The sequence below is a fragment of the Pangasianodon hypophthalmus genome, chromosome 11, assembly GCF_027358585.1.
Source record: "Pangasianodon hypophthalmus isolate fPanHyp1 chromosome 11, fPanHyp1.pri, whole genome shotgun sequence".
NCBI lineage: Eukaryota > Metazoa > Chordata > Actinopteri > Siluriformes > Pangasiidae > Pangasianodon > Pangasianodon hypophthalmus.
Window position 1 is genome coordinate 5,538,973 of NC_069720.1, and position 19,759 is coordinate 5,558,731.

Genomic DNA, 19,759 nt, shown 5'->3' on the forward strand with positions numbered 1-19,759 from the left:
GAATACCTTTAGAGTGCAGGTTTCAATCAGCACGTGACATAAAGAGAGCACAAAGTACACAAGCATCAGGACTGAGCAATTTACTATTACTGCACAAATATGACAAGAACTTTCCAGTGAGTACTTGTTCAAAATGATATGTACTTTGTTATATCTTCAGAACCCCTGAACATGTAATTTTGTACAATTCTTTTAAAAAAAATTATTATTATTATTTTTTTTGTTATTTTTATTATTAGCTAAATTAGCTAGTTGGGTGATTCCACAATTGGGGTACCATTTGTCTCCAACTGATATTATATTAACATATATGTATGCAAAGAAAAGGTAAAATTAAAGTATGTAAAATTACATCCTCTGAATTTCCTGAAGGAAAGAAGAAAAGTTCTCTCATTGTTTTTTCTTTATTTTTAATGATATTGTGATATTGACTAATGATGTTACTGTTACCCAAATTATAGAAAAAACATTTTAAGGAAATTATTAAATGTCATTAATGTCCTCATGCAATTAGTATGGATGCTAGCTAGCCTCCCAGGTACCTACTAGTAAACTAATTTGTATTTCTCAAATGTTGACAGAAGTGGGATTTCAGTATCAGAGTCTCAATTTTTTTTATTTTACAGTCAAACCTGTCAAAATATAATTGTGCAGTCTGATCTGTGCACATTCCACACTGTCGCTCACCACTGCAAGACCCATCCACAAACATTTCTTTCACGAATGTTCGGAATTTGTCCCCAGGATTAGTAGATAGGTGAGGTGAGGACTAACCGCCTCTGTGTTTTTGCCCTGGAATTTGATGATGACAGGCACCAGTGGATATTTGTGAACATCTCCATGCCCACACCTCACCTTCACCACACATGCATTCCCCAATGCCTCACCTTGAACCAGGCAGTGGTGAATTGAGGTCTGGTTACAGCCTGAATCCTCCAAGACGTGGTATGTACCCCCTTGGCCACTCCCCGGTATGCAGTGCATCCCAGCTCGATCGGGGGTGTATCCGGACCAACGGCCCCACCTCCATCATGTGGCGGCATTGGTCCTGGAAATGCCCGAGTTCCCTGCAATGCCAGCAGACCAGCCCAGGCCTTAATCCTAGACCTGTGGCTCTGGAGTCACCAACCTGAGTGGAAGAAGAGACAGACACAGATGGAGAGGGAGGGGGTGGGAAACCATGGGATCAGGGAATGGATTTTGGGGGAATTGGCCCCCATTTCCATGGTGCAGGGACGGGGAAAGAGCGGGGCAAGGAGGAGGATGAGAGGTACAAGAGCGAGAGACAGAGAGAGAGAAGGAGAAGGGAGGGGATCGCCTGACCCCGGATATGCCGCCAGGTGGTCTTCAGGCAGCTACCTGCCTCATCCAGAGATGCCACAGGTTTATCCTGTGTGACAGTGTGACACTTGCTCTGGTCAGGAAGAGAGTGAAAATACGGGAGGCAGACTTGCAATCACTCACAAAGTGCTTTATTCTTTTGCTTTCACTTATCAGCAGTTTTATTTCACACAGACACACGCACACACAAGGCTCTGTGCTGGTTGGGCCTTTCTCTTGAGGCGCTCATCTCTCCCCTTTTTATCCTCGCCACAGCTCACTGCAACACAGAACCTTTGTTAATACAATTCTTCTCAGGTGTGCAACCTTTACCACTCACCTTCTCCAGCTCCACCCTCCATTCACAAACCAGCGCTCGATCACGCCTCCGCTTCCACAGACCCAAACAATGATGTATATGATCAGAATCAGCCTTACAAGAGAAGATAAGCATTTTAAAAAAATCACAGTTTAAGTCCAAGTGTATTTTCATAAATTAAATTAGGCCTCTTTTGTTTAGTGAAATTAAATATTCTTTTAAAAAAGGTTTTGTGTTTTTGATTTTTGCTATTTGATTATTACAGAAATATTACAACCAATTGATGATTTCAAAAGATACTGCATTTGCACAATGCCATGACTGTCCATGTTTGGTTGATAAATAATGGCAGTGAGGGACAAGTGTGCAGCTGGATATTAGTCATCGACACTGCGTCAGAGAGTCAACAGATTTGACAAGTTCAGGTTTTTCCCGTTGCAGTGGGAACACTACAGGACAAAGTCCAAAGATTTGTCAACTTGCAGAGAGCCAATGAATAATGAGCCTCCCATTATATACTGACTAAACATACTTAATCCAAATCAACATTCTGATTTACCTGAATGTATGGATTGTTGGCCATATGTGTGGCAACCTGGGGGTTTTGACATTTTCTACTATACATAGTTCTCAAACTACAAACTTCCTGAAATATTTTTCTCTTTTGCATCTCAATCACAAGTAAAGTTCTTGCATTTTAAAGGCTGCATTTGCCTTTAAAGATTTGATTAGGATCTCTACAGCATATCCAACAAGTTGATCAGTGTGTGACATTCATTGCGAGAGCAAACACAGTGAGTAACTAGATAGGTAAAGTTTGTCATGACAGAGCTGGTGCTTGACAAAGCCAGTCTGAAAGGTTGAAACTGTTTCATGAGATTGAAGATAGTTTGAAGTTGAAAGATAGAAAGAAAGAATAGATGACAGACAGACAGACAGACAGAAAGACAGACAGTTACTGGTAGAAAGATAGATGACAGATAGAGTGATACAAGTAGAAAGCCAAATGGAGTGAGAGAGCGACACAAGTAGATAGATGGAGAGAGAGTGTTATTAGTAGAAAGACAGAAGGAGTGAGAGAGTGATACTGTTAGATTGATAGATGGATGGATAGAGAGAGTGTGTGGCCTTGATAGAGAGATAGATGAAGTGAGTGTCTCTGTTACAGGTACATTGACAGAGTGAGAGGGAGAGAAGAGGGGCTTCAGGCCGTGTGCACACTGGTGTGTATGAGTTTTGACAGTTGGAGTTTGAAATCGTGAACACTCTTGAGCCAGACTCTGAACATTCCATCACTGTAAGTCTATGGGATTTTTGGGATATTTGATTGTCCACTACGGGAAAACTGTAAGTCCGTTCAGTTTAAAAAAAATACAGCTTGATAAGTCAGAATAGTCTGAAGGACCGAGTTTAGTGAATGTAGCTTGAAAGGTTTAGGAGTTATAACGGTCCAAATGTTTAAATGGAAGTCAACTTGAATTTTGGCCATTTTGAGCTTCAGTAACTGGAAAACTGTAATTCCGATCAGTTAGAAGAGTTTGGTGCATGTAGCTTGAAAGCTCTAGAAGGAATAGCATTTAGAAATTTTGGGTCTCGGATAATAATAATAAGAAGAACAACAAGAAGAAGAAGAAGCTTAAACAGCAGAACAGAATGGTAGCTTTGTCAAGCCAACATAACTAGCAATGTTTTAAATATCTTTAGGCTGTTATGTTTTAAATATCTTTAACTACCACATTAGCTAAACTGGCTCCTTATTGAACATGATCATTACAGACTAGGCAAGGCCTGAAAGTAAATAAAATATAGATATATAGATATCCTGTGGGTTTTCCCAGACCACCACATATGTCTCTTTTGCAGACATATGAAAATTCTCTTTTCTAGAAATAGCATGATTCCACTTTTTTCACGACACCGATATCAATACTGAAAACTTGAGTATCAGCCAATACCCATACCCATCTGATTTTTTTTTATTATTTTTTTAACTGAAGCACTTCACAGATAAACTCTTTCACACAAAATTCACTTACACTGTAAATATAATAAAGTATAAGTATAAATATAATAAAATCAATCCTAACAAAAGAAAAAAACATTCTCTCTTTATCTAAAATCTCTTTATCTTTATTAATATTTCCTGTTCCAAAAATAAATTACTTTTCCAAATCTTTGCCATTTTTACAGGTTTTGACAACTGATAGCTTTTCTCCTATATGTGCTCTACCATTTTTTGCTGCTATTGGACAGATACTGATCCTGGGTATTGGATTGGTGCCATCTCCACTTTTTTCTTTTTAAAAAGGACTTTTATGTCCTTACGTAACACTGAACAAAATGTTCAATTTGATTTCAGAGTTATTTTTGCATTAATGACATGAAAATCTGTGTATTTCCATGAAGCTTGTATGCACTCGGGACATAGAAGAAAATAACAGCCTATAACGCCTAATCAGAATAGCGCACAGCCTGCTGGGCTCATGTGTCAGAGAGTTCAAATCATTTATGTTGATTATCTCTGACTGAGATCTTCTTTCTAAACACATCCTTGTTATAGAAAAAGCCCTGGGGCATTTAATTTAATTCTGCTCAACTGCAAAACCACTGGCCTCCAATACAGCCTCCCACGTAAAGCAACAGGAAAAAAGACAGAAATTTAAAGAAATTTACAGCAACAATGCATTTGATTTCACAAATGTTCAATCAGTATCAAAAGTTAACAAAAATGATTAAATAGTGAATATGACATTCACGTCACCGGTGACCCCATTCCCCTTTCCTTCTTCCAACCTTTGCAAAATCTCTTACAATAGAAATAGTTCTGTACATCATATGCACACTTTCTGCACTTACGCTTTGCCTTTGTTTGGAAATTGTTTAAAATTTAATTATTTTATTATTGCTATAAAACTAGATCTTGGTGGCCATGGACTATTTTTAAACTAACCCAATTTGATGTAAAAACCAAGACCCTGGCACCCTGAAATTAACTTTCATGCCCGCTCCTCCTCCCCAGCATGGGCAGCGTGATTCCTGTCCCAGTGGGTCTCTGCTAGCTTCTTGTAATTCCCATTTTTGACCACTAGGTGCAACTGTGTGGAGCTAAACCGGACAAGTGCACACTGCACCATGATCTAGAAAAGCGACCAAATCAATGGAAGATGAGCTTATATCTGTTAAATAGCAACATTTTTTTATATTGTAGGTCACTCAAAAGAAATAATTAGCCTTTTAATGGAATTTAGAAAGCATGGATTTGTAAATGAGGACCTTTGTACTGCTGTTGCTTAGTTACTCGGTTACATACATATAACTGGTTCTTTTGGAAAAGTATTTGTAAATGAGAAGTGTATTTCTCATTCAAGAAACTTTATTCAAATGTAGTTTCATTAACAAAAAAATGCTTTGAACATAAAGATGTATGTACAATAATCCGTTTAGCAAGCCGACACATGGGGCACATATTTTTGTACAAGGTCAGAGTGTTTAGCTGTACAAAAACCGCAGGCCCAGGTTTTTGTGCATTATTGTATATAAAAATCACCTGTAAAAGTCTGTTGTTTATATTTACATTTATATTTACATTTTTAGCATTCGGCAAACCACAGCTTTATTAAAAAAAAAACATATCCTTATGCTAGAACAAATAGATCAGGGTCTAAGAATACTATCAAGCTAGAGAGACAAGTTAGTACAAGTCGAGATGTTTTAAAATTAGTGCTCATTTAAGTTTTTAGTGATTTTTTGATTTTTTGAAGTTCATTTGCCACCTGAGTGCCAGGACAGAGACGAGTCTTGATGCACGTCTTGCTTGTACCTCGAGGGGTGGTGGGTCCAGTTGAACTGTGCTAGAGGCTGAAAGGGAACGTCCTTCAGGTAGGTGGGAGTCTGTTTTTGGCTTTGTAGGCAAGCATCATTGTTTGTAGGAAGCTAGTTTAGGATCAGTTACAGGAGTAGAATGAAATGCTGCAGCATGATATATCTGTTCATTCTCTAGATGACAAGGAAATGAATAAATACCTGAATGTCCTAAAGGAGAAACCTGCATACCCGAGTCAGGTCAGCAATGTGACACAAGAAAGATAATTGGTCGTCCAGAATTACATTAAGGTTGTGTGTCAGATGGTGTGATTCTCCAGGAAGATCACAAGCTCTTGACTTGAGGATATATCTGCAGGGATATAAAGCATCTGTGTCTGAGTGAGAGGATGAGGTGAGTATCATTAGTGTCATTGTTACACAGAAACACACCACAGAACTGCTCTGTGTTCATACTATATCCATTCACGCATGATATATAAAAGGTCTGAAACACGCAATCTCCATTCCTGAAGTGACGTTCATGCGGCGATAAATCAACTTTACGTTTACTTTATGAACAGAACACACAGTCATATCCACATTCTTTTCTTTTGTCTTTATAATATATTTAAAACAGTTTTTCAAAGAGTCTGGTGAATATCAACTATGAAAAGTCAACATTCAGAGAAATGTTCCTGTTAAAACATGTACAGGCCAATGTTAAATGGCAATATAAAACTAAATATGACATTATGAATTAATCGGATGAATGTATTCATTTTTGAACTCAAAATAGCACAGTGACAGCATAAAAAAGTACATTGCATGCATACATGATGATTTCATGACTTCAATTTTGTATCTCATTGTCTGAATAAGTTGTGTGTCCTATTTACTGGGTTAACACACAATATTAAAAAATTCTTTTACTCCAGTTCAGCATAAGGTTTTCAGTGTCTGAGATTCTGAGCTAATGATCAGAGAGCCTTGGGTTCAAATCCCAGGCCTGCCAATGTAGCACAGTAGGATGCTTGTGCAAGATCTGCCTAACTGTATGTTTAGATAGTATCTTGTCTTAAATGTAAGTCATTTTGTATAAATGCATCTAGGAAATTAATTAATTAATTAAATCTGTAAAATCCTGGTCTTGGTGCCATAAGATGGGAGGATAAATGATGGACAGAATATGACAAGGACAAACTTTTTTGTTTCAGATTCACAAATATAAGATAATTATAGTACTTTTATTTCACCTTGTCAAAATTACTTTATCATCCATAATTCAGGTTCATTTGGGAATTTCTATATTGAAAAAAAAAAAGCCTTGATCCAACTTTAGAAACACTTTGAAATGAATCATTTTAACCCAAATAGAACACACTGGTTAAAATAACATAGCTTTCATTGGAAAACATATCAAGCTGTCTGACTTTTTCAGCATGTAACGGTCTTGGACTACCTGCCTCACGTGGACGTCCATTTATTTTGCTTATCATCATGAATGTGTGGGAACAGCATGGGTTTTTTTGGGGTTAGCTGAATATTTATCTCTGATTTCCTCTCCAGTGGAGATTTGAATAGATGGACTACATTTATTTTGTCAGCCAAAATACTCTCACCATTCCCTCGACAATTTAACATGCAAACTGAAATGTGCTCCTCAGGGACCATATTCAGAGTTCAGTTACTCACAAGTAATGAAGAGTTCATACTGAAATTGACCACATCTGTATTCAGACCTTGAGCAAAATTTGTACACATGGAGTGGAGCTTGCTGAGAACAATTTCACAACCTTGATTTAGTATCTCATGGCTACATTAGCATGTGTGTGCAATTAACTGTCAGAGAAGGATATAAAAAAAATAATAGAATAATGCAAAATAATAAGATGTGCCTGTCATGGACTCAAAAGCTGTTGTAGTTGTAAGTTAATGCATTTAATAACAATGAGCATAATCAAAAAAACAGGTAAAAGGACATATGATCAAATGTAAACAGGGAACAATGGATCAAGAAATGAATGAAGCAGAAAAAAAAAAGGTCAACACCAGGAAGACAAAGCAAAAACATTCAGAATTGCAAAATGAAATGACAAAACCTTGCAAATAACTGAGCGAAAGGGTGCTGTTTAAATACACTGAGTGATTTACAGGAAATGAGATACAGGTGAGTTGGAGCTCAGGTGAGTTAGAAAACTGTAAAGTCCGGACTGGATCTGGAGCTGGAGGTGACAGTGCTGGATCAAGTGCTATTTTATAAACTACTGAATAAAGAGGGTGGAATCCTTATTAAACCAAATTTGCAATGACTGATGGAGTAGGATTGAGGCAGCAATATACTAGTGTGCTTGGTTCCACAGTAATCTGCTTTAAGTCATTTTTGAGAGCAAATAATCTTATATTAATGCCAAAAATGAAATTTTATCTTTTTATTTTTGAAGACAGGGAAACTATCCCATTTATGCCAAGGTTTACACTGCCTTTTTAAGATGTTCTGCAGCCTGTCTTGTGTCTTCTTTTACAACAGACCTGTTTATAAAATGTCCATAAGACATATATTGCCTTACGGTGTCCCATGCCATGTTCTTGTTTTTCCACTATTCATAATACAGAGTTATATAACTTAACTTGCATGTTGTATATGAACATGTTTCTGCACATCCTCCACATTCCTTATTGTTATGTAATGACACACTGCTTTTACTTTGTTACCCCTTTACATTTGTGTGTGGTTTAAGTATATACAGCACATAAATATAGGTGGATGCTGTCATGTATATGCTTTTAGATAGGTAATTATACATAATAGTGGCAGCTCTGGCTGAAAGAAAATGACCCATATTATGGATTATATACTGTATATGTGTGCAAGTGTGTATGAGATGGAGAGAAGGCATGTATATATTAAAGGAAATGAGTAAAAAAGCAGCCATTGAGCTCTGAGTAAGTGAACCACCCCCCGATTATAGGGTACTGGAGGAAAAGCCATTGGAAAAGACTGGAAAAGAGAAAGAGGGGAGGACAGTGCAGCGCAGGAATCAGGGACATGAGATGAGATGATTAAAGAGAACGGAGAGACCATTGGATGAATCAATCCAGGGGAGGGGTGTGCAAGGTAGAAAGAGAGAGAGAATGAGAAATGAGAGAGAGGGAGAAAGGGAGTAAGAGGAAAGCAAGGAAGGTGAGGAGGGAGCAGAAATCTCACCTGTGAGCAGGTTTGGAAGATGTTTTTCAGTGGATTTGATGCTCAACATCTGTTGATGTCTGGACTGAACCTGGACTTAACATGATGTAACTACTGGACTTTTACATGCATCCTGCTGATCAGTGGACACTATTCATTCATTCACATGGAAGGAACTAGGAAACTATGAAATGAAGGTAAGAATGAACTGAACATATAAATTATACATTGGGGAATTCAATCAAATGTGCATATTAATTTTTACAATATTTTTTGAGTTATTTGGATAGTTATGGGTCCTTAGGGTCCTAAATTGATCTACTTGGTTCTACTCTGATAGATAAACATGCTTCATAAAGTTTTACACAGAAGCTTTACATGTTACCTCAGAGATATAGGGATCATTATGGCTTCTTGACTTAACCTTTTATTATTATTATAATAATTATTATTATTATTATTATTATTATTATTATTATCTTAGTGTACTTCTTAATATTTCTTTTCACATCATACACAACATGGCATGGGTTAAAAGATAACATTCGTTATTTATAAAAATTCAGTAACACTGTTTTACACACATTACATTTTTAGGGTATTGGTGATATTTTTTATGGAGATTAAATTTATTCTTTCCTTGGCATTCCTGTCACAGAGCACTAGACTCTTCTGCAAAAATGAGTTAGTTTCTACTGCTACATTAGGATGTGAAGAAAAGATCTGTACCAAAGAACTAAAAACGCACCTTGACTAAACATTTAGCAACACATTCAGGCACATTACAATCCATATCAGGGTACAGTGCCTAAAGAGGTGAATGTGGCATGTTAAATAAATGCACTGAAGGAAAGAAAGTGCAAATAAAGTGAGAGGATAATGTAATTCTGAGTGAGATGGAGCGTGATGAGGCTGGCATAGCCCATGGTACAAACCACCCAGATTTTTTAAAAACACTGGTTACAAAATGTGGCTCAATTTTACCCAATAACCCACAGGTTCTTAACCTCAGGGTCTCCTGAGATGCAAACGTATAATACTTCTCTGCAAATATATAATACATCTCTATATCACTGGCATAACAGTGGAAGTCCGAGTACATGCGAATAATCTGGACAAGAAGAAGCATATACATGATAAAAACGAGGAGACCGAGGACTGATCCTTGAGGGACACCTTATGTTTACTAATGACTATTTACTATGACACTAAAGCAATTTTTTATGCTTCATTCTGATTGGTCAGAAAATGTTGATTAAATTTCTACAAAGGCACGATGCAAGGTTCTTGTTCTAATACATTAGCATTTCTATAGGAACAACATAAACAGGGACTTGTATGGTGGATGCTCCACATTTAAACAAATTTTTAAAAAAAAAAAACACTATTTGTTAATATGGTTAGATGTTCTGTGAGATGTTTATATAGCATTTATGGAAAGAGCGTCCAGTGTCAATGCTTTGTAACAGTCAGATATAAAGCTGTTCCTGGTTTTCCAACATGGGAAAATCCTCAGTGTGAAGGCATTTGTAATATGACAAGCTTCTTAAGTGTTTTTTTCTTGTTATGTTTGTATCAGAGTCAGAAATACCAACAGATTGAAATTCAGGAGAGCAGAATATCGTGGTTAAACGTGTCAAAAGCCGTACTTTGATATAACTGGAGAGAAGCAATTCCAAAGTTTACAAAGCAAAGTTTACATCAGAAATTGGTCTTTAATCCTGATGTTTATTACTGTCGAGGATTGTATTTTTGAGAAGTGGAGTGGAGTGAAGTTTTGAGTTTCCAAGGAACAAAATCTGTCTCATGGGACTTGTTTGTAAGGTGGAAGAAACAGAAGAGCAGCCTTTGAGAACGGAGGTTGGGGAAGTATCAAGCTGAAACCCTCTGACTGTTATTTCTTCTTCTTTTTTTTAAACTGTCTTCACTCACACTCGGAGAAGTATTATACAAAAGCATGGAGCTAAGGCATAGGCTTCATGGAAACCTTTTATGGAAAGGAAAGGAGTCTGTGTTGATAATTTTCTATAAAATCCTATGTAGTGAAGGTAGGTTACTCCAGATGACTTTCAGCTCTAATATGCAGCTTGGCAGCGATGTCCTTACCTCAGGTACATAGTGCCATTAGCTTTCAGAAGGTGTGTGACAGTGTAAACAATGGCGTAATAGTGTGACAGTGTAAACAATGGAGTAACAGCACAAAATATAACCTCAAAAAAACTGGCCACTAGGGAGAGTTCCTGTTTTTCAGATAAAATGGATAATACATTAAATATAACAAGTGGATACAGTTGGTTTGCTAGTCTAAACATTTTTTCTTTGACTCACAACAATCTGAAGAGTGAAAATGAATATTTTTTAAGTTGACTTTAAAAAAAAATGTAGGTTCAGTTTAGCTGTAATGTGTCTATCAGTTAGTCCGAGTGGATAAAATGATTAAAATGACTGATTTTTAGATCAGTTCAGTGCTGGAACAGTCTATGTAAAACTGATGGGCACTGACAAGCTATTTGTAGTTGGTCCTTGGACCCCAAAGATTGCAGCTAAAACTGTAATATTTTTAAAATATTAATGTGTAAGAATGCTTACTGAGAGAACTGCCTCATTCCAGTGTATAACCCATCTTTCCTCAAGCTTCTCATATTAGAGTGTTTTAACATTTTTCTTCTGCTAATTCAGAAGAGAGTCCAGTGAAGGGAATCCATGTTCACTATTAGATTGCCACAAACTAAATGCAGGTCTAATGAAACCCTTCAGACAGCAAGAAACCAAGGGAGAGTGTCAGTACTGATGAGTATGTGTATGTATGAGACAGTCAGTGGTCCTGCTGGGATCCTGTCATATCTAGCAAGCCGCCTCAGCTGGGCTTCTGCTTAGCACTTAATGATTAGCATGCTAAGTCTAAGGTTAGCACAAGGACTGCCTGAGGGGATATGTCCAGAAACGGCAGATTAGAAGTACTGACAGGGGCAGCAGCTGGGATTGGGATTGGTGAGCGAAGTGGAAATGGCGAGACCTTGCCCGCACAGACCAAGACACGTGCGCGCACACACACACACACACACACACACACACACACTCATATTCATGTGCAGACACTCATTAAGCCATCTACAAGTACATTACAGAATCTAACTTACATTCCACCATCATAATTAATGCATTTCCTCGGATAAGCTATAATTAACTGTTATTAGCTAGCTCCACTGTGCTTGCTCTTGTATAGGAAAGAAACTGAGGAGGGTCAATAATGGAATATATTACTTTTCTTGTACCAAGTAAGTACTGGCCATTTCATTATGTTGACTGGGACGCCTGATTTATTACTGATTGCCTGCAGGATTTTGATTCATTTGATGAGGTTGTTCACTAAAATTGTTTATTATTTCTTAACTGTCACTGCACAAAGCAACAAAAATAAGAGAAATCATATCAGTATTTTTGATAGAGCTACCTCACTGTATTTTCTCTCTTTCTGTCATTCTATAGGGTTGTGTTAAATCTAATCGCAAAGGCCCCAGCAACAAATTCACTTCACCTTGACCCTTCACAAAGGGATTAATGGTATAGAATGGCCTCAGTGACGGCAAACCTCAGCGTGCCCTGGGGCCCTGGTGTGCTAATCGACATTTCTAATCACACATCAGCTGGATCTCCAGGAGTGTCTCGTTCTCCAGAGCCTCCTTGCACCATGTGCTGCTGTGGATTACTGAACCGTACACTGACTGTGGCGTTCATGGTCGGTCTGGCCTTCGCCATTGTCGTCGGCAACGTGGTGACGCTCACAGTGTTCATGCAGACGCGCCAGTCCCGCACGCCACAGGGCTACCTCAAAGGTACCGACAAACATTTACATGCTCTGATCATCAAAGAGTTATCAGTACAACAAGGGGTCCACAAGAGGGCAGTACGAAGTTGCTAATGTGCCTTTAAACATAAATAAATGAAATCTTAAATCGTAAATCTTAATCATAATTTTGGATTGACTTGAATCTTTCACTATCACAATAAATAAATAAATAAATAAATAAATACTTTCTTGAATGACAAACTGCATCTAAGTCTTTAGCAGAAGCCTTAAAAAAATATGACCTTCTGAAAGTTTTGGGGTTTGAGCAGTGATCAGAAATTTGATATAACAAAAGTACTTTAAGCACAGCGTAGGTCAACAAGGACAATCATTTTCTGTAAATCTTCTGGAATCTGTATGATTAGAGAAATGTTGTGTTATGTAGTGAGTAGAAAAGAGAGATTGTTCTTTCAAGGCAGAAAATTATTAGTGATAGAAAAACTCAAGTACAGATCATTAATAAACAGAGAAGTACAGAAAAAGTGTAATCATATCTTATTACCTCAAATTGTACACTGTATGTTGTTACTTCAAAGTAATGGTAGTATGTTACTTTATAGTAATTCTGTGTTGTTACTTCAAAGTAACTGTACATTCTTACTTCATAGTAATTCTGTGTTGTTACTTCATAGTAATAGTATGCTGTTACTTCAAAGTAACTGTACATTGCTACTTCAAAGTAATAGTATGCTGTTACTTCAAAGTAATCATACTTTGTCACTTCAAAGTAATCGTACTTTGTTACTATGTACTTTATCTCATTGTAATTGTACAGAGGTGGAACTACTTGTTATGTGAACTTAAAATTAAAATTGAAAAAGTCTTTATATCAGCTAACATTTGTGGGAATTAAGCTTTATAAATATTTATGTAGGTTTCTATCAGTTGTTATGAAGGTCTTATGAACATTTCATGGAACTAAAGTGCTATCATCTATTTGTGTTTTTTTGCAGTATCTCTGGCCATAGCTGACATGATGGTCGGGATGGTGGTGGTACCGTTCTCCGTTTACACTGAGATATCCATCATGGTGACCAGCACCCCTCCTACGTGGTACCAGAGTGGATCTACAGTCTCAGAACAAGAACCTTCCAGCTCCTGGCAGCCCTGCATGGTGATCGGCCCAATGTTTGCTGGTTGCACTTTCGTCTCTATCAGCACTATCTTCTTGATGACGGTGGAGCGCAGCGTGGCCATCTTATGGCCATTACAGAAAGATACACTTGTGACCCTGCGGCGGACTTTGCTTCTGATCCTGGCATCATGGACTGGCAGCTTCCTGCTTGCGGTGGTGCCCCTAATCTTTAGCGACAACTTTACTCTGGAGTACAATGAGTGCAGTCGGATGTGTATCTATGCCCCACTCCCGGTGGGTCTTCAGTTGCCTGCTGACACCCACATACTGCTGCTATTTCCTGCCTTCGACTTCACACTCCTGGGCAGCACTTTGATTGTTAACATCCTGTCCTTCACTAGCATCTGCCGCTACACCCGCAAGCGCAAGCTCCTGTCAGAGGGACTCGAGGGAGGCGCAAACACCTGCTCCTACAGACCCTCCTTTTCAGACATCAAGGCAGCCAAAACTATTGGCATCCTCACCTTCGCTTTTGCTGCCTCATTCTCACCCATTGCTGTCTTTGTTCTGGGCAATGTGGTTGGCTACACCTGGTGCAACTTCTCCTTCTTCGCCTTCTGGATCCTGACAGGGAACAGCTGCTGTAATGTGATTATCTACAGCGTCAGGGATCATCGGTTTAGGAAAGGGGTGTTGCTTCTTTTTCACAGGGACCGTTCGCCACCACATTCTGAGAAGAGCTAACAGGTCCAGGTATAGACTCAATCCCACGTCTACACCAGCGTCACCTATATTTCTTATTCCTGACCACCTGCCCATGAGGATGGCGGGGTCCTTTCAGGAATTTTTTCACCTGGCTTTTGAAAAGCCAAAAAAACAGATCATCTCCAGGGAATGTGGCTGGATTTGCTTTTTGTATATATTGTTGTTATGATTGATTAAATCTTTATTGCAGATTTCTCATGACATCATTGTTGATTGGAATATTTACTGAATTTTACCTTAAAATTCTGTGGTGACATGGGAAAACCTTTCACATACTCAAATTTTGACTTTTTTAAATACAATATAGAGTTACTGAACTGAAATATGTTTCTTTTTTGCAATTATATCATCATTAGTAAAGTTCTAGCATTTTAAAGTCTGATTAGACAGCCGATGTATGATTACAAACTGAATTGATTAGACTAATGTCTGTTTCACCACGACATGTAATTATTCAGAGCCTTGATCAAATCACGAGAATAAGACACGTAGGTTTAGACATCTTTAGGCAGACTGATTGTTTTAACTGCTATGTTTGTTAATCTGGCTCTTTACACAATACGATCTTTGTAGCAGACGCGAAAAGGCAATAAAACATTTTCATGTCGTCGTGGTTAAATATATTTATGTTTTCTTAAAGAAGAGAGGCAATATACAGTGGAGTCCAGAATTCTGAGAGCATTAGTGAAAATGCTTCTATTTTGCATTCTTTTCTAATTTAATACAACAATTTGCATTACAAATTAAATTATTGACAACAACTTGAGTGAAAAGTAGAATCTTTGAAATATTTACATGAATCAGAGTTTGTTCGTATTTGGTACGTCCCCTTTTTGCTTTAATAACAGTGTGCACTCGAGCCGGCATGGACTCCACAAGTTTGTGCAAAACCTTATGATCCATTTTAGATTGTCGTTTAGAGTGTCATCTGAGCACAAGCTGAACACAGGCTCACGGAAAATCTGACCTTTTCTACAAAGGAGTTAACATGGTCAATATCAAAAATTTGCTTACATTTAAATAGGGACCTAGACATAGTGCAGAATCTTGAATATTGAATAGTCAAGCTGTTGCACATTTCCTTTTTGTTGTTTTAGAATTTTCAAAATTCTATAACTTTCTGCTTATTTTCAGTTTTACATTTTAAAAAAATCCCAGAGTTTCAGTGGGTCTCAGACTTTTGGAACCCATTGTGTATTACCTGCCATAAATAAATAAATTAATTTAATTAAATCAATTTTTCATCAATTTTGGCTGTTTGTCAGGGTGACATGTGACAGGTTTTCCTGAACCGCCACACATTTTGTTTCATTTCAGGTTGCTACATTTCTGATACTGAAATCAATCAAAAATCAGCATTTTTAGGAATCATTTAACTATTCAAAATAATGTATAATTACCAACTTTATTTCAACTCGAACCAGAAAACTTAAGATTTTACAGCAAATTATTAAATGGTTTTAATTTTTATTTATCGTTAACTAATTTCTTTTTGAACTGTTGATTTTGTATGAACATTATTTTTTATGGACCTTTATGGATTTTTACTTGCTAATTAGCCCTAACATTGTTTTATATGAGAGATTTGCTGTTATTTCAGAAATTATGCTGTATTCAACTTAACTCGGATGTGGAAAGTGTGTGGGACATCCAGGACATTGCTTAAAGATTCTCCATCAACAGAAGACTCATCAATGTAGTGTCATTTTACTAGCTCTGCATTTAACCTTTCTCTTGACTTTGGCTTAAAAAGTTTTGAAAATTTTAATAGCTGAAAATAATTAACCCAGATACAATTTGTACCCAACACTAGTTGCCAATTCTCACCTGTAGCCCACTCTCCCTCTATCAGTAGCCACCAATCTGCGTGTGAACATTTACACTTGCTAGCAAACTTGGCTACTGGTTTACACATACACAGAAAAATGCTTAGCCTGATGTTAGCTAGCTTGCCAACAAACACTTTTAATAATATTTATGTTAGCCTAATGTTGGAAGCAAGCAAACTTGGCTATTGGTTTATGTAATCAAACGCTTATTGTTAGCTAGCTGGCCAGTAAGACTTTTAATTGCATAATAGTTAGCCTAATGTTGGTAGATAGCATCCTTGGCTACTGGTTTACACTGTATACAGTAAGTTAGATATTGTTAATAGGTTAATGCTAATATATTAGCTTGCTAGTGCTTTAACTATGTAACAATACTTACACTGACATAAGCTAGCTTGTTAAACTTGTTTACATTTTTATTAACTACTGCTAATCTAAGCTAACTGCTAATCTGGCATGGCACCACAGTGTGTTTGAGAAGCTTAGCTAAAGCTGTTAAATTTCTTTTCGTGGTGTTTAGGAGTGTAACTGCTGTACTGTGTGGTCAATACCATTTTAACCTGGCTGCAAATAGACATCTTAATAAATTACATTTATGTTTAGTCACATAGCAGGCCCAGATACTTACAAAACTCAAAGACAAAAGACAAATGCTAATTTGTGAGCTATTGACAAAAAAGACAATGAAATGTGTAAAGAAAATGTCATTTCACACCTAGGTGAATAAATAAAATAAAATAAAATGAAAAACCAAGACATAATACAAAATGATGTAAATACAAAATCTATACAGAAAAGTAAGATGTTAGCATATCATGTGTCGTTTCTTTTTTTTTTTTTTTTTTTAATTTGTCCCCAATTTTTCGAAAGACAGCCATGAGTCTCTCCTTAGAACAAGACGACAGACACCACATGCATGAGCAATCAGCACTAATAATACAAGGATCCTTAAGGAGTTCAAAAGCAGTGTTCAAGTGCAACCGAAACCTTTGAGCTGATAACAAATCCCTGAAAAAAAAGATGGAAAGAATTTGTATCCCTACTGCTGTCCCTACTGGAACAGAACAGAAACAAATGGAGGGCACAGAAATAGGGCCACAAAGATTTTAATGAAATATTGGTTATGGGGATAATGACAATATGAAAGTAATGCTTTAAATAATCCTAAAAAAAAAAAAAAATTAAACCTTATTATACATATCACAGTGCTGTCGTATTCTTGATTCTGATTGGTCAGAAGATTTTGTGTAATTTTCTATAAGACAGCTCTGACAGTTATTCTAAAACATTATAAAAACATATAACAGTTGATGTGGTGAAGTTTCTCAGGGGAGACGTTGATTTATCATTTATGGAAGGAGTCTCCAATGTGTCAGAGCTTTATAACAGTTTATAAAGTTTTCCACCACGGGAAAGTCTTCAGGTCTTCAGCGCGCCTTCGGGTTTGTTGGTAACATGACAAGTCTAAATAGCATTAAGAGAGAGGGAAAAAAGTACAATGTGTTGTTCTTTAAAAAATAAAAAACATTTTTTTAATAAATTGCTGTGTTTTGTTTTGTTTTTTTTTATTCTGAAGTGTTTTATTCCTCTTATACCACAGTCATTTGCCAGTGATTAAATTTTTTTTATTTATTAAAGAGCAACATATATTTTTTTATCTGTTATAGTTACATTTAATGCTGTGGAATGTCTGCGAAACAAGTTAGTTCCTGTTGTCACTTTGTCACTTCAGTGCCGGTAACAACCATGAACTCAGTTTTCCATGCTGTATCACAGCCTCACAAAATGTCCGCCGTGGACTCCACTTCCCAGCAGCCACCACCATTGTCTCATTACACTACAAGTCCTGCTGTTTCTGTATCTCATTAATAAGGCTCTGTTATTTCTAGCTGTCATTGATTTCATGCCCCGCTCTTTAACTTCGTGTTTTTGACTCTCGCCTGTTTAACAATATCGGCATGGCTGTGATTAGCTACAGCCGATATTCGGTACAACCTACTGATTAGATTCAAGAATCCAACAGCGCTGTCGTATATATAGAAAGTTCACAGTGAGACTGGGCAAAATTTTGGGGGTTGTCCAGACTTTTTTGGGCTTTTCTTAATTTAAAAGCCACTAAGTCTTGTATTTCAGATATATATTTCTTAATTTAAAATGTAAAATCAGTACTATTTGTGACTTGTGTTATAGCAGATGACCACTATACAGACGTTTAACAGTTTAAATAATTAAGGCAGGTTTGCACTGAGTTTAGTCTCACCCTGTAGCTTGATCTCCAATCACACAATAAAAGAAAACTATAAGGTCATATAATATTAACACTGAACAGATATTTCTGTATGAAAACCAGATCCTGCTGATTATTAAGCAATAGAAATGTACAGCTCTTTATTCTTGTACTTTAGCATATGTGTTTCTGTTATTCCTAGCTCACTGACTTTATGCTTGGCTTAAACCTCCCTTCTTCTAGAATTCCCCAAGTGAAATGTAAATGAAGGCTTTTTTAGGAGAGGATTAAAAAGAATTTGCGGTCAGAACACCAGTGGAATGAAGAAAGTCCTCATGCATTTGCGTAAATCACTGATTTGAATATGCAGGCACTGGACACAGTGTCGAGATGTTCAAGGTGACTTTAGAGCAAGTTTCTTAACTACAACTTCATAAGCAAAAAGATATACAGAGTACAGCCACATTTCATGTGCCACTTCAGATAGAATGTGAAACGTAACTTTGAAACCTGAAGCCACAGGTGATCATTTACATACTATATGAAGTCCTTAAACCTTTTTACATCAGATAACAAAATAAATACTGTTTTGACTTGAATTTAAAACAGAGTAATACATGTTTTAGGACTGTTGAAGTTAACCAACATCAATTTGCGCTCCATTAGCACAGTTTCACAGCTCAGTGTCGTAATTTCATGCAGCTGGTCACAGAAGCATTGCTTAATGGCTGCTGCTTTCACCCGGTCACACGCTTTCTCTAGGCAAATATGGAAATCAGTTCTTTAAAAACAATGCAGTTGGCAAGGCGACAGGCAAAGGCAGCCTGTACCATTTAGTCATCCATTGTTTACTTCCATCTTTACGTTTCCAAGCTGAGATACACTTTTAATCAAAATACAGTGGGTGGAAAACAACTAAATACAGGCTACCTGTGGGTTTGAACCACAAACTACCCCCGTTTCCAGCTACTGTTTAGTTTCAGAGATCTGATGACAGAAGCCTTAATTGCTGACTCACATAGAAACAACCAAAATAACCAAGTCACTTGAGCAAAATTGGTTTGTGCATGCTGGGCTGAAAATGAATGAGATCTATGAAATATGGCCTGTAGAGCCTTTATTCATGCCTCCAAAACAACTAAGAGATGAATAAAATAGGAGGAAATTTGAATGGAACAATGATACACCATACCACATACTACCACAATTTGATTATTGTGACTTATACAGAAAGAGTTTATACAGAAAGAGCAGGATTTCATAACTATTCCATATCATACAGTATCCCACAAAATCAATATAATTTGCCATAACTTACAGTTAAAGTTGTAATTCCATGAGTATTCACCCCTGTTGCTGTGAAACCCATAAATTAGTTCTGGTGCA

The 19,759-nt window shown here is 37.1% G+C and overlaps 1 protein-coding gene across 3 annotated transcripts; it reads left to right on the forward strand.

Moving 5' to 3' along the window:
- Positions 1-728: 728 nt before the first annotated feature.
- LOC113536777 (adenosine receptor A3-like) lies at positions 729-17,628 on the forward strand. Of its 3 annotated transcripts, XM_053238298.1 has the most exons (5): positions 729-2,936; positions 5,401-5,518; positions 5,640-8,824; positions 12,117-12,463; positions 13,431-17,628. In XM_053238298.1, exons 4-5 carry the CDS (start codon positions 12,199-12,201, stop codon positions 14,294-14,296), a joined length of 1,131 nt encoding a protein of 376 aa, XP_053094273.1. In that variant the 5' UTR covers positions 729-2,936; positions 5,401-5,518; positions 5,640-8,824; positions 12,117-12,198; the 3' UTR covers positions 14,297-17,628. The 3 variants fall into 3 exon arrangements, with proteins under 3 accessions (XP_053094273.1, XP_053094272.1, XP_053094274.1); XM_053238297.1 differs by having other exon boundaries at positions 729-5,518; XM_053238299.1 differs by having other exon boundaries at positions 729-5,518; positions 5,640-5,855.
- Positions 17,629-19,759: the final 2,131 nt, after the last annotated feature.

Coding starts and splice junctions, on each gene's coding strand:
- LOC113536777 (XM_053238297.1), top strand. CDS start 12,199: ATGGCCTCAGTGACGGCAAACCTCAGCGTGCCCTGGGGCCCTGGTGTG. Junction 12,464..13,430: donor GCCACAGGGCTACCTCAAAG/GTACCGACAAAC, acceptor GTTTTTTTGCAG/TATCTCTGGCCATAGCTGAC.